General features: G+C 48.1%; 1 protein-coding gene across 1 annotated transcript in view; it reads right to left on the bottom strand.

The window, feature by feature from the left end:
- The window catches only part of glg1b (golgi glycoprotein 1b), a gene marked incomplete at its 3' end in the record, with an annotated part of 45,620 nt that extends 31,669 nt beyond the window's left edge, over positions 1-13,951 (bottom strand). Inside the window, exon 1 of the mRNA XM_080539392.1 lies at positions 13,631-13,951. Coding sequence (XP_080395518.1) covers positions 13,631-13,945 — 315 coding nt within the window. The 5' untranslated portion in view covers positions 13,946-13,951. The remainder of the gene's footprint in view (positions 1-13,630) is intronic.
- Between the last annotated feature and the right edge of the window lie 249 nt (positions 13,952-14,200).

The raw sequence follows: 14,200 nt of genomic DNA, 5'->3' as shown, positions 1-14,200 counted from the left end.
TGCTGGGCCTGCGCCCCGCCAGACGGCTCTCTGCTCAGAAATGCACTCAGCAGCCAGGAGGGCCTGGACAGGTACTCCAGGATGAGGACGAGGCAGGAAAATAATAACAACCTTCTCACTTTGTCACGGCGACCTCGTCGACCCCACGAAGCTCAACAGCAGCATCAGGCTCGAGGCCTCGCAACCCTCACGACAGTGTATGTGTGTGTGTGTGTATGTGTGTGTACACATGTCTTTGTGTGTGTGTGTGTGTGTGTGTGTGTGTGTGTGTGTGTATGCGCGTGTGTGTGTGTACACATGTGTCTTTGTGTGTGTGTGTGTGTGTGTCTTTAATAGAGCTCATCAGCCAAACAACATCAGCCAGCCAGAGAGACTCTGGAGAAAGAGGAAACTGCTCTGGACTGGCAGAGACAGGGACAGTCCCACACACCCATACCAGAAATAGCTCTGAGCCCAGTTCTGCTGCCAATAACCGCTCCTGCTGCTGTACAAGATACCCAGCAGCCACACCCTGGCAGGCATGTTGTCCCGAAGTCCAGCACACACCACTGACACAGGGCCACGGCCAAACTGTTAGGGTTGGAAAGAGCAAGTGAGGACAGTCGAGGGAGCTGCAGGCATACCAGCAGAGGGAGAGGAAGAGGGAGACAGTTACTGCCCTGAGGGCGGTGAGGAGTGGGGTGAGGAAGGGGGGATGTTTTCAAAGGGGGAAGACAGTCTGAGTGCCTGACCTGAGCCTCCACTCTGGGTCCTTCCTTCCTTCCCTCCATCTCTCCCTCTCCACACCCTTACACAGTCAAAATGTCACCATGCTGTTCCCATCATACAAATCATTGGCTGGCCTCTGAGGATCACCCACAAACATGTGATCACCCACAGACACTTGCTCGCACACGCACACCTCGTAGTATTCAGACCCAGACCAACAAGTTCTGGGACCGCTTCTACCCTCAAGCCATACAACTGCTCAACCGGCAGCACCTCAGGCCATAACTCAGGTCTACTGCCACTCAGCCCACACTGCACTGTTGAGAAGCTAGCTTCTTCACTCGATTTATTTATCTATCAAGTACTTGTATTTCCGACTATTTTATTCACAAAAAGTTTTTCACTTAATGTAAAAATGTCATTTGACATGTCATATGATTCAGCAGCTTAGGACAGGACAGTATATAGTCCACAACAAATGGTAAATGGTAAATGGTCTGCACTTATATAGCGCCTTTATCCAAAGCGCTTTACAACGGCCTCTCATTCACCCGTTCACACAAACATTCACACACCAATGGCGGTAAGCTACCATGCAAGGCGACGGCCCGCTCACTGGGAGCAATTTGGGGTTCAGTGTCTTGCCCAAGGACACTTCGACATGTGGCCAGCCGGGGCTCGAACCGCCGATCTGCCAACCTTCCGATCATTAGATGGCGGCTCTACCTCCTGCACCACAGCCGCCCGAGACAACAACAGTTGGCTATTAAAGACTGCCAGGCTTTAAGCAACAAAAAGAGTACTCTGCAGTACTCAGTGACCAACTGGTTTAAAGTTAAAACAATTTAAACAGCAGCATTCAGCATTGTAGAAAAAAAAGAGGTACTATCTGATTTCTAGGTTTAGTGCCTTCAGGTTTTTATTCTATTTATCTTCTCTTACAAATGGCAAATCAATTATAGCACCCTTTTTTAAAGTGTAGCCTAGTGACGCCCGCTGGTGAGACCATAAACCAGTCGCAGAATCAAAGGGATGTCAACAATATCTAGTTTTCGTATTTTTCATAACAGGCAATTTGAAGTTTTAAAGTACCCAGTCGATATAATATACAACAGTTTAACGATCACTAAAAACTTATAATCTGTGGATTGGATTCACTGTTGCCGGAGGCTACCGGTAAGTGATACATGGCTTGTAAACATACTTTCGTTTTAGAACGTGTTCAAAAGCAAGAACTGTGTGTTCATCTAGTTATGCGTAGTTATGTATTTTTAGCATGTCGATGTTCTCTCAGCATGTTGTGATGTTATAAAAACGCAGTTAGACGTTCCTAGCGATGTACCACTGTTAGCCGCTAGCTGTTAGCAGCGTTTGTTGTGGTTTGATCAGATGCTTTTCTCCTCGCATTCCCATTCTTGAGCTGTACCAACATTCAAATACTCGTGTTGTCATTAATGTAAACAGCCGAAAAATGTTGTGACCACTGACTACTATTGTTGTCATCACGATCACGTGAGTGACACGCCAGATCGGGAGAGCAGATCGGTGCCTATTTTTTTTCCGTGCGATCTGCGATCCAGCATTCAGGACCAACATTGCAGATATCCGATATCAATATCGGATCGGGACATCCCTAAATGAATCATCTAGCCATCAGAGATCATAAGAAAAATAACTCTATGACAAAACCATGGGCCATTGGCAGACACAATGCTAGAAGCTATAATTATGCTATAATAATCTTTACCTTATTTTATTTTTTATTATTATTTTATAATAAAGTAGAGAAAATGTACAGTGGGGTAGTGGGGATGAAGAGGTCTTCAGGAGGGACAGTTAAAATGTAGCCTGAAGAGATGGGTCTTCAATCTATAGCGGAAGATAGGGAGTGACTCAGCAGTCCTGACAGCAGAGGGAAGCTTGTTCCACCAGCGGGGCACCAAGACAGTCAAACTGTGATCGAGTAGTGCGACCATGGTATCCATGTAGCCCAGGAGAGGCCAGAGTAGCCTAGGTTCATTAGAAGATTCAGGGTTCACCCTCTACACCTCAGTAATGTGGCTTGACTGGTCAGTCTTAAGCGTTTGAGAATCATGTGAGAACATTAACCTCATTTGGCCTGTATTTATGATAATAATAATATTCTAATATATATGCCATTTAGCTGACGCTTTTAGCCAAAGCGACTTACATTGCAGTGAGTGCATACAGTTGTCAGTATATATCCAGCGGGAATCGAACGCACAACCTAAGCGTTGTCAGCGTCATGCTCTACCAACTGATCCACGGAGGACCAGGTTTGCATTACCAGCTCTCAGGGGAACCATTGGCTCATGTTTAAAACATATGCCCTCGATTAAATCAACAAGTATGATGTTGTTTCTGACAACTTAAGTGTTCCCCGGGGAGTGTCCCACTGAAAGGGAGGCACAGTGATTTCAGAGAGCAGAGGGTTATTTAATGTTTCCTGCAGCCTGTAACAGTTTCACAGTGCATAAAACTGTAAGATTACCTCAGCATTTATACAGATAGGCATGAGCACGCACGCACGCACACGCGCACACGCGCACACACACACACACACACACACACACACACACACTCAAACACACACTTCCCTTCCATCACACTGCTGTGAACGTACTTCCTATCCCTAAGCAGCCTTTAATGGCCATCGCTCAGCGGTGAAGGGGTTAAGATCCCTCTGCTCGCGAGCCAGCCAGCAGCCGCTCAATTATTAAAGCCTAGGCCTAAGCAGCCATCATTACCACTTCCTGCCCTCTTCTTCTGCAACATCCTGTATCAGAGTGGTTGCTTCCATTAGCACCATTGGGCCAGGACAGGCTTATGGACTCCATCCCAAGGCATTTCCATGGTTTTAGGTTTTCTCCTATTGAATATTGTTAATTACTTTGGGCAAATCTCAGCAGCTCTTTGACTCCCTTCCAGTCACAGCAACCCCCTCCCTCCCTCATCTCCGTCTCTTCTCTTCCCTAACAAGAGCAGACCATGTCTTCCTGTTAGGGCTCCATTGTCTAGTTGGTTGAGATAGAACCGTATCTCTATGGTCCAGTCACACTCTGATGTAGCAACACTCTGGGCAGGCAGTCACAGAGCCCGTGGCTTCAAACCTGCAACGCCTTGCTCAGGGGAAGACAGCATCATTAGCATCAGCGGCAGCGGTAGAGCAGATATGACTGGCCGGTGCCACAGCAGTCTCTCTCTGTAAGGCGTCACACCGCTGAGCCACACCAGCCGCCATCAGTTTAGACACACAGCAGCAATGAGACTCCTCAGGGGAGGGGAGCTCCGTGTCAGATTACCACCAAGTGAGAGAGAAGGAGAGGGGAGAATGAGGGAACGAAAGCGAGGAGAGACAGTCCAACAAACAGCAAAATTCCCCTCTAACAATGATCTCAGTTCTCCTCGCCATGCCAATTCTGTGACACCATCCTTCAAACAAAGCACCGCACTGTACGCTAACACACACCCCGTAGTCATAACAGATCCCCAGTCAAATGAAACTCTTGCAGTTTGTCTGTACAATGATACGAGACTGGTTTTGAACTAATTGCGGGACCGCATTTCTCCAGTATTAGCATAGCCCGTTGGTACAACGCCAATGTTTAATCTACGCAGTTAAGTGAGGACAGATGGTTGATAACGAACCGCGGACCGCAGTAAAATGAGAATCGGGCAAGAACTGATTATACTGCATTATACGCTAGTGTTATGGGAACTGAACAGACAAAAAAAAGAAAATCACCTTTAGCGGGCCTGAATAAACCTGTCGCCCATGCCCAAAAGAATGCAAGCGCAGCACTCTGCCACAACAAATAAAGCTGTTTGAAGTTTTTTGCTCCACTGCAATTGTTTAGTCTGGTGCCTGCATGCTTAGACTGCCTTCACCACCTTCAAAGAGCAGAGCTGTACCCCCACCTCCACCTCTCCTATAGCTGTACCCCCACCTCCACCTCTCCTATAGCAGCATCCAGAGCAGAGCTGTACCCCCACCTCCACCTCTCCTATAGCAGCATCCTGTACCCCCACCTCCACCTCTCCTATAGCAGCATCCGGAAGAAGCTGAGCGAGGAACGTAGCAAGCTTCTGTGCTGCTCGAGGAAGTGAAACGCGAAGCAAAGTAATGCAGTGCTCTGGGTGCATCAGGGAATCAAAGCCAAGCAATTAAGAGTATGGAGTCAAATGCATGCAGATAAGAGAGCTTTCTGAACTATGGAAACTGCAACAGAGGGAACAACCGGGGTCTGAGAGTAGGCCCCTGATGTGGTAAGAACTGACTTGTTGGAAGCACATTTTAATTTTCAAGGCGTAGCCTATTAACTTGTGATGACAGAGCAAGAGCCCGCTCTGTATTGTTGTGAAATAAAAGTTAGAGGCTAGGCGAGGCTATGGTATGCATGGCCAGAAGGTCACAGCAGCACACAGAAGACGGGTGCGGCTGTGGCTCAGGAGGGAGAGCCAGCGTTCTAATGATCACAAATCGTGATTGATGATTCTAGTGGTGTCGAAGTGTTGCCTTGGGCAAGACACTAAACCCCAAATTGCTCCCAATGAGCGGGCCGGCACCTTGCATGGTAGCTTGCCGCCATTGGTGTGTGTGTGTGTGTGTGAATGGGTTAATGAGAGGCCATTGTAAAGCGCTTTGAAATAAGGCGCTATATAAGTGCAGTCCATTTACAGGACATTTCTGATCACTCTCTGTTGGCCACGTAATGGTATAATAATATGACTTATTGTACTTTGCACAGCATTTTGCACTATTGATTCCACTGTAGTACGACTGGTTCCGCTGTAGTACGACTACCCAATCACTTCATCATTATTACTTTATTATTACTTACTTTACTTTACTCTATTATTGTGATGTTGTATCTTGATGCCAATGTTGAGGAACCTGAGCCCCAGGTCTTTACTCCTGTACGTTGGGACGGAGCCTAATAAAAGCAATTCTGATTGAGATAGATAGAGATGAAAATCTGATAGAGATGAAAACACTGCAGACTTTTCTTCCCCATTTTGATCCCTCTCCACATCACCTCAGCTTCCATGCCAGAATCAACTGAAATGGCGGCACTCCCTCCTCTCCTCTCTGCCTTCAGATTGTTTCCCTACTAGAAAGGAATCTGGCTTGAGACAGACACAGAAGAGGACAAGCTGCAGTCTTGATTTGGAAACAAGTTGATATGACCCTGAAACCTCATCCTCCCTCATCCTCCCTGGGTCCCAGTAGTCTCTCCTCCATCCTCACCTCCTCCTTCCTCTCTTCCTCCTCTCCTCCTTCCTCTCATCCTCCTTCCTAGCCTCCTTCTTCCTCTCATCCTCCTTCCTCACCTCCTCCTACCTCATCATCTCATCCTCCTTCCTTTCTTCCTCTCTTCCTCCTTCCTTCTCCCTCTCTTCCTCCTACCTCTCATCCTCCTACCTTCCTCTCATCATCCTTCCTCTCTTCCTCCTTCCTCACCTCCTCTCATCCTCATCTCACCTCCTCCTTCCTGGCTTCCTTCTCAAAATGTATTGAAGGAGGAGATTGCAGGTTCCTCCACCATTGCTTTTTGAAAAGGGAGTGAAGGTGTTGAGGTGAGATGATTGGGTGGCTTCCTGTGTCTTTCTGTACTTTGCTGAAAGGCTGCAGGAGGCCAGTGGCTCAGAGGTGAATCACTCGTCTACAACCTTATTCTCATTCTGATCACAGCCGCCTCCCCTTGATAGCCATCAGCAGGCAGCAGGCAACACATACCTCAGGCACAGAGGCACACACACACAGGCACAGGCACAGTCACACACACACACACAGAGAGACAGACACAGAAACACGCACAGGAACACGCACAGGAACATGCACAGGAACACGCACAGGAACATGCACAGGAACATGCACAGGAACACGCACAGGAACACGCACAGGAACACGCACAGAACACACACACACACACACATACACTGTGTGAGAGTGATTTCTAAAGGTGTCCGGCCCAGCCTGGCCAAGTCTCTGCTTACAACCCTCAAAAACAGGATACAAGCTTACTTAAAAATAGACCCCTGCACAGACCAGGGGCTGAGGCTGAGGACTGAGGTGTTCTGGTCGGTTTGGGATTGAGCCAGGGTCAGGGGACCGTGTTCTCCGTCCACTACTGGTTCGCATCCTCTAATAGGACAAAACCCTGAGATCCCATGCCACCACCACCGCCACCACAGCCCTCTCCGTCAGGACCGCGCTTCCCTCAGCAGCGATGGAGATGGATCTGTGAGGCTCCCAGAACAGAGTGGGATGATGAGCAGTGTGGCATGACAGCTCGGGGCGCAGAAAACCCATCCATCCTCGGGCGCGAGGGCACACACTGCGACAGGGAGATAACACAGAAATCAGAGCCGCCCGGAGTATGAGTGTGACGTGTGTGTGTGTGTGTGTGTGTGTGTGTGTGTGTGTGTGTGTCACTGAGTGTCCTTATCAAAGTGTCTTTTCTCCAGCAGAGTAAACATCTCCATTCTCTAAAGCCTACCTCAGTCCTTGTGATGCTTAAGTGTAGGTTTGTTTGCATAGAGCAGGGGGACCCGTGTGATTTCCCTCATCAAGGGAAACACCCTTCCCACGTAACACCCTCTATTGCTGACCGATTATCGTTGCCTTGGATATATCCATATCCAAATTCTGCAAGGCCTTCTACAAACCTGCTACAGGAGCAAAATAATGCTTAAGCCTTTACATTTTTGACATTTAGCAGACGCCTTTTTCCAAAGCAAAGTAAGTGAATCATCTACCCATCAGTCATCATAAGAAAAACAAACCTATGGTAGGACCAGGTGCCAATGGCAGTCATAATGCTAGAAGGAATAATTACTTTTAAAAAAGAAATATTTCCAGTAGAGAAACTGTATTATAATTGCTGGGCTACAGTCACTTTACACTGCTGTCAAGACCTTTCAAGAATCGAGCCTCTGGCCATCAGAATACCATCAAGTAAGAATGAACGCTGGATAAGGCCTCTGTCCGTTTGAACAGCTGTGAACAGAGCAACCTCGCAATGCCATGCAAGTCTTTCTTTTTTTCCCCTACACAGAGATAAAGAAACAGATGAGAAACCGAGAAAAACAATCTGAGCAAACTTCATCATCATCAAACACTTCAGTCTGCCCTCAGCAGCCAACTTCAAAACCTCCCACGCAACACCCTGCAATCATGCAAATGGCGAGACGATAGCCGCACAGCCACACATTTAACAAGGCACTTACAAGTTCATCTGGGTAGAGGAAAGACAGCAAGCGAGAGAGCGAAAGAGAGAGAGGGGGGGGGGGCAAGTTAAGTCCTGTCTGTGAGTATAACACTAAACACCACTTAATGCATGTGTCACTTTCTAGTTAGTTCCACAACCATCACATTCAACAACCCTTATCTTGACTTCCCCCAGCCCCATATCCCACTCCCTTGCGGAGGGGGTACCCAAAAAGAACTTCATGATCGAAAAGGAAGAGGAAATCAATGAACAAGAAACATTGATAAATCATTCACCACGATACTGAGTTTACACCTGTTATTCATCTACACAACAACAACAGATGGGCAATCGTGCTGTGGGGTATGAATCTTTTATGGGGTTGATTAAGAGAGGAACGGTGTCAGAGAGAGAGAGAGAAAGCTTCTGTAGTAGGCACCAGTCGGAGTGTTGATTTTAGATTGAGCTTGTAAGGTAGAAGAACTGACTGAGACTACCCAGTGTCGAAAGAACTCTGCTCAGGGAGGACTACCAATGCCACCGAGGTCCAGCCCTGGGCGCCACTGGGGGCGGGCATGTCACAACGCTGTCCAGAGAACGCCATCCAGAGAACAGGAGCCACACCGCCACAGGAAATGAAACAGGACACTGCCAGCGGGGTTATGAGGGTGTGTAATAGCATACCAGGGAGGCAGGCTGGGGGAGGCAGAAATAGGGGTTTGAGATAAAGTTTGGGAAACTTTCCGATAAGATTCCATATGGAAGGATTCCCAAACCTACAGGAATTTTGCAACCCTAGTTTGATATCCTTCCTCATTCCATGAATTACAATAAATATGTCCTCTGATTTCTACCTCCACCAGCCTCCCCTGGAGTGTACAGTACAGGAGGAGGGAGTGTGGCATGTGAAGAGGGATAATGAGGGGGACTTCCACCTAGGATTCCCTGCGGTGTTGTCACAACTCAGTCCCCGTCTGTTTAGGTTGCAATACGGAAGTGGACTAATCGTAGGGAAAGAGAGAGAGAGCATAAAAAAGCTTAACAAAACGAAAAACAAAAAATGTCAGTAACACTGTCAGCCCTGACACCAGTGTAGTAACACCTTCATTTCATTAACATGGGTCAACATGGGTAACATGAGTCAGTTGGTATTCGCTAGGCTATACGGCACATGGATTTGAGCTGAGTAAAGAACAGTTGTGTCATTCTGGGTGCCCTCTCACCCCTCTCAGCACCATGACCAAAGGCAAAGGTGACGTTCTCTGGGACACAGGGTGGGCTGGTAGGCGGTGCACGTCCCCCCATTCAAAATGATTGTGGCCCCACTGCCAATGGAGCTTAGCTTTTAGTGACACAGGACAGAACGGTCCATTTTGCTGTGTGATCAACGTCATCACCATTACCATCATCATCACCATCGTCCTGTTCATCCTCCTTCTCTTCATCCGAAGCAGTAAGCCTATTGTGACTCGGCCCATTGACTGTCGACCGCTGAAGGTACTAAAGGTGGAAAATAGATGTACTCTGCCGCATTTCAGAGCCATTAAACCTTCACGGTGCCTGGCTGAGTAACAGGATTACAGAGGGAGGGACGGTGACAGGATGACTGGACTGTTCCGCTCAGACGGAGAACAACGACAGTCCTACTGCCTCGCTGCTGACATCATCACAGGTCTGATTACAGGTCTGAGTCCTCCTCGCTTCCTGTGTGTGTGTGTGTGTGTGTGTGTGTGTGTGTGTGTGTGTGTGTGTGTGTGCATCACACACAAATCACATCCCTCATATCAGTCCGAGGAAAAGCCACCCTTACTGAACATCCGTCACACCGCTCCCTCACCTCATCTTATCGACAACAAAACAAAAACCAGCTTCTTTTTTTTCCTTTTTCGATTAAAGGGTGGTGAACCAATCTATTTATCCCCATCATTGTCTCCCACCACCACCCCCGCCCCCCCACCCCCACCCCGGGGGACCTTTCTCCAAATCAGTCATGCTCTCTCCCCTTTTGTTTACGGAGCAGGCCGTCCGTCGAGGATTCTGCTCAAAATGCAGATGAGAAAGACCGGCTGATGCCAGGAGACTCAGACACATCGCACGCTGACTAGCAGCTGCCGCCAACCGTGTGAGCGTTACCACTGCTCCTGGGGACGTACAGGGAGGGGGAGAGACTGGGTCCCCGCCTGGAGGAGATGAGAGAGATTTATAGTTACCATTTACCTCTTCAGAAGGCCACAGCTGTTACGGAGTCTTGAGCGAAGTCATTATTTCAATAATTAAGAGTCTCACTCAGGGCCACGTTGCAGGAAGCTGGTTAAAGCACTTCCACATCAGCGGTGTCGTTATGGAGACTTGTGATGGGAGAAAGGCAACAGAGGGGAAAGAAAAACAAATGCCACAGCATTCAAAGCATTTCTAAAGACCCACTTCAGGACAAAATGGGTTTCCGCACACGTTTTTAGTCGAAGCAACAGCCGCGACTGGTCTTCCAGCGAGTGACAGCAAACTCCCACGTACGTACGATGATGATTGATGCGGCTGGTTTTGGCTACGGTTTTTCTGCAAGCCCTCATTGTCAACACCAGCAATCTGGAACCAAACTGACATAAACAAGCCCTGCAAGGCAAGCCAGTGCTGCAACATCATAGTTGGCCTAGTAGGCCTACAAATGTAGCCAAGATGCTGTAAGGGAAGAGAGAGAGAGAGTGACCTTCTGTAACCTACATCTTTTGACAAGGGTCAACTGTTGATTTGGGTTTAAATTGAATTCTGGACAGGCATGAAAGCCTATTGGGAAACAAAATGTTGTAAAGCACAGGTGAATGGAGTCTTGTGCAATCTGAGGAAGCTGTGTTGGGATGACATTTCAAACCTAGGCTTCATACACAGCTGACAAAGGTCCGCAAAGGAACATTATGGCTGTGCTCAAAATCGCACGAAGCAGACCAAAACCCATCTCTTTCTTTGTTCCCTAAAAGACTCGCAGAGAGAGACAGAGAGAGATGGAAGGGGGGAATCGAAAGTAAATGAGAAAGCAGCAGAAAATATTTCAAAAAGCAGCTCCCATTTGGCACCATCAGAGAGAACAGAAGACAGGAGAAAAAAAAGAAATTGACTCAATAAAATAGGTCACAAGGCTCATCAGCACACATAATCACTCCCTATTTCAACACACTCCTCTGGTGCAAGAAGCAGCCTTCCCAAAGTGACAGGCTACCCCCTCCATCTCTGCTAATGAGAAGCCTGCTTCCCTGAGTTAAGAAAAGGGGAGAGTGAGTGAGTGAGTGAGTGAGTGAGTGAGTGAGTGAGCGTGTGTGGGGAGGGGGGGGGGGGGGTGCAGCGCTGCAGCCTCAACGCATAACCAACAGCGTCAAAGGGTCACAGGGGTTAACCTAAACTTGTGACCGAGTTGGGGGAGAGAGGATAAAACGCTTAGGCCCGGGCCAAACACACTTCAGTGGTGTTTCAGCATTTAATCTGAATGGGCTTTTACAGTCAATCTGCTTTGAAACTGCTGTTCAAGGGCTTTTCTCCCAGATAACTGGCTTCCTGCCTCGAAGCTGCTGAACCTTTGCCCTTGTGCTTGCATTATGAAAATGGAGACCGTCCAGAATGAAGTTAAGGATGATAGGTTGAAGAGTTTTAGGGCTACCATCTGCAGGAGGAATAAAAAATGAATATTTCCTTTTCCTTATGCTATTTAAACAGCCTAAACCTACACACTGTCCTCAACAGCAGGTCTCTCAATCTGAACACAGCCTGACCCCTCCAACCACCACGGCATCAATTAGAGAAGGTCGAGACCTTGCACGTCCACACCGGACCTGTCGCGGACTAACGGTTCTGAGGCACTAACCAAGCACAAAATGATACCGAAGGGCTGCTGCAACCACACGGCTCCAATCAAAACGGAGGGATAGGGGTGACTCATGGGCTGCTGTTGAGTAGCCACAGACAGGATGGAGAAGGAGAAAAATATGAAACTCTGGAAGCAGGGGGTGGTGAGTGCACTACAGCTGCACAACACAACTACGGACTATTACGCTGCAGGTGTATTTCTGTTCCGTTGGAAGGAAGGAGGGAGGGAGGGAGGGAAGTAAGGAAGGAGGGAGGGAGGGGAGGAGGGATGGAGAGAGCATTGCAACAGCAGGATATAGAGTTCTTGACAGGGTTGGAGCATGGTTGGCTGCTAAAACTAACACTGTAACCTCATACACCACAAGTAAACAAAAGAGACGGATGCAGCTAGCATACGGATGTAGCTAGCATACGGATGTGTTATTTACGTAGTCAACTGTCCACCTTCCTCTTGACCAACCACTATACTATAAGACCCGGGGGAAATTAATAACTTGCAAAAGCCAATAGGGATGAGGAACGGGGAGCATTCCACAAGTTCAGCAGAGGGCAGGAGGACGTTAATGAGATGTGTGGCTATAAATCTTGATAGATAGTCCTACTACTGGGCATAATTCAGTAGTTCGTGCCACGGGCATGGTTTTATGTTCCATGCATGTGGCCTTTACAGCCTGTATCTCTGGCTTTTGCCATTGCACATTAAAACGGACTGCTCTTCATAATGGTTTTGCAGTAAAACTCCCATAAACCATAAGGCCAGGTCAATTCTGTTCCGCCTCGCTGTGCTCTCTCTACCACAGACTCAGGGTTTCTTCCTTGTGAAAATACTGACAAGTAGGTGTGAAAAGCTGTCTCTCTCTGTGTGCATACCGCCCAAACAGATCCACAGACGATGATAGCAATCGCTATGACACTGCACACTTATCTTTCCCACAAGAGAGAACATCTATGTAAGAATGCTGTTCATTGACTACGGTTCAGCATTCAACACCATTGTTCCCCTTCCGAGCATGTCACCAAGCTCAGGGATCTGGGTCGAAACGCCTCCCTTAGCAGCTGGTTCCTGGACTTCCTGACGGGCAGACCCCAGGTGGTGTGGTTAGGCAGCCTCACCTCCTCCACACTGATTAACAACACGGGGAGCCCCAGGGCTGTGTGTTCAGTCCCCTCCTGTACTCCCTGTTTCCCCCGCACAACTCCAATTCTATCATCAAGTCTGCTGCTCCTCTTCACTACAGACAGTTTCCACTCACCCCTGCACATCACACACCACACACACACACTTTCATTATCACTGCTATAGGCTATGTAAACGTATTCAACCATACCAAGACCACACTTATTGTATCGCTTGACTGTTATTACTATTTATTGTGTATATTATGACACTTTAAAATTCCGATTCTTTGTCAATGCCCTGAGAGGTAGCTAGTAATAGCCTAAGCATTTCATTATACCGTTAACAACGGTATATACTGGATGATAAACTTCGATTTGGTTTAGCAGACGCAGATTATCCGGGTAAAGACTATCACTGGAAACAAAGCTTTGCATTGCAAAACACGGCTAAGAAAGATACGATCACAAACTGCAGGCAGCCAAGCTGTGCGATTCTAAACAACGCTCGCCTCGGGAGAATCTGGAAAACTAACCCACCGGTGAGCAGAGGTGTCCCCCTGATCGTTGTCGCATTGACAGCACAGAGGCAATAAGAAACACAGCAAGCCAGCCTGTCAGACGATTTTTGCACACAAGAATATTCGGATTGTTCCGCGACTCAAGCCGAGGCACACCCATGGTGCACACAGCCTCTCCCGCACCCCCAGCGTAGCTACCTCTTTTCTATCCTGCAAACACTCCAGCACGGCCAGGTTGTTGCTCCAGGTGTGCTTCGGACAGAGCCGGGTCAGGTCCTCCCGGCAGGCCTCCTCTTCGGCCAGCTTCCAGCCGGTCATCCTCCGAGTCTGCGAGGCCCCGACCGGGGCGTCTTTGACCGGCACTGCCGCTCCTTCCACAGCCGGAGGTTTGGGTGGAATACCGGCTACATTTCCAATATTATTGCTCGGTGGTTTCAATCCTTGAAATGCATACGAGCAGGATGACACGGACATCAACAGCAGCAGCAGCTGAACACGTCCACACGCCGCCATCTTCGGGGAAATTGCTGTAGCAAAGCGGCAAATACGCCACTCCTGGTCAGGCTGGCAGATAGAGCTAGAGGCAGTAGATAGGTCGTGCTCAGTGATGACATACTGTGAACATTACAGAATAAAAGTGTTGTGTTTTGTTATAGAATGGTTCATAGTTACATTACAATCGCGTTTTATGTTAGCACAAGGCGAGTATCAAGCAGTGTCCTGATTGTGCTGGTTTGGTTAGTCATAGATCTGTTACCCCATTCCCCC

Source organism: Nansenia antarctica (assembly GCF_963989245.1).
Source record: "Nansenia antarctica genome assembly, chromosome: 9".
NCBI lineage: Eukaryota > Metazoa > Chordata > Actinopteri > Argentiniformes > Microstomatidae > Nansenia > Nansenia antarctica.
This window is presented reverse-complemented; position numbering and strand designations above follow the sequence as displayed.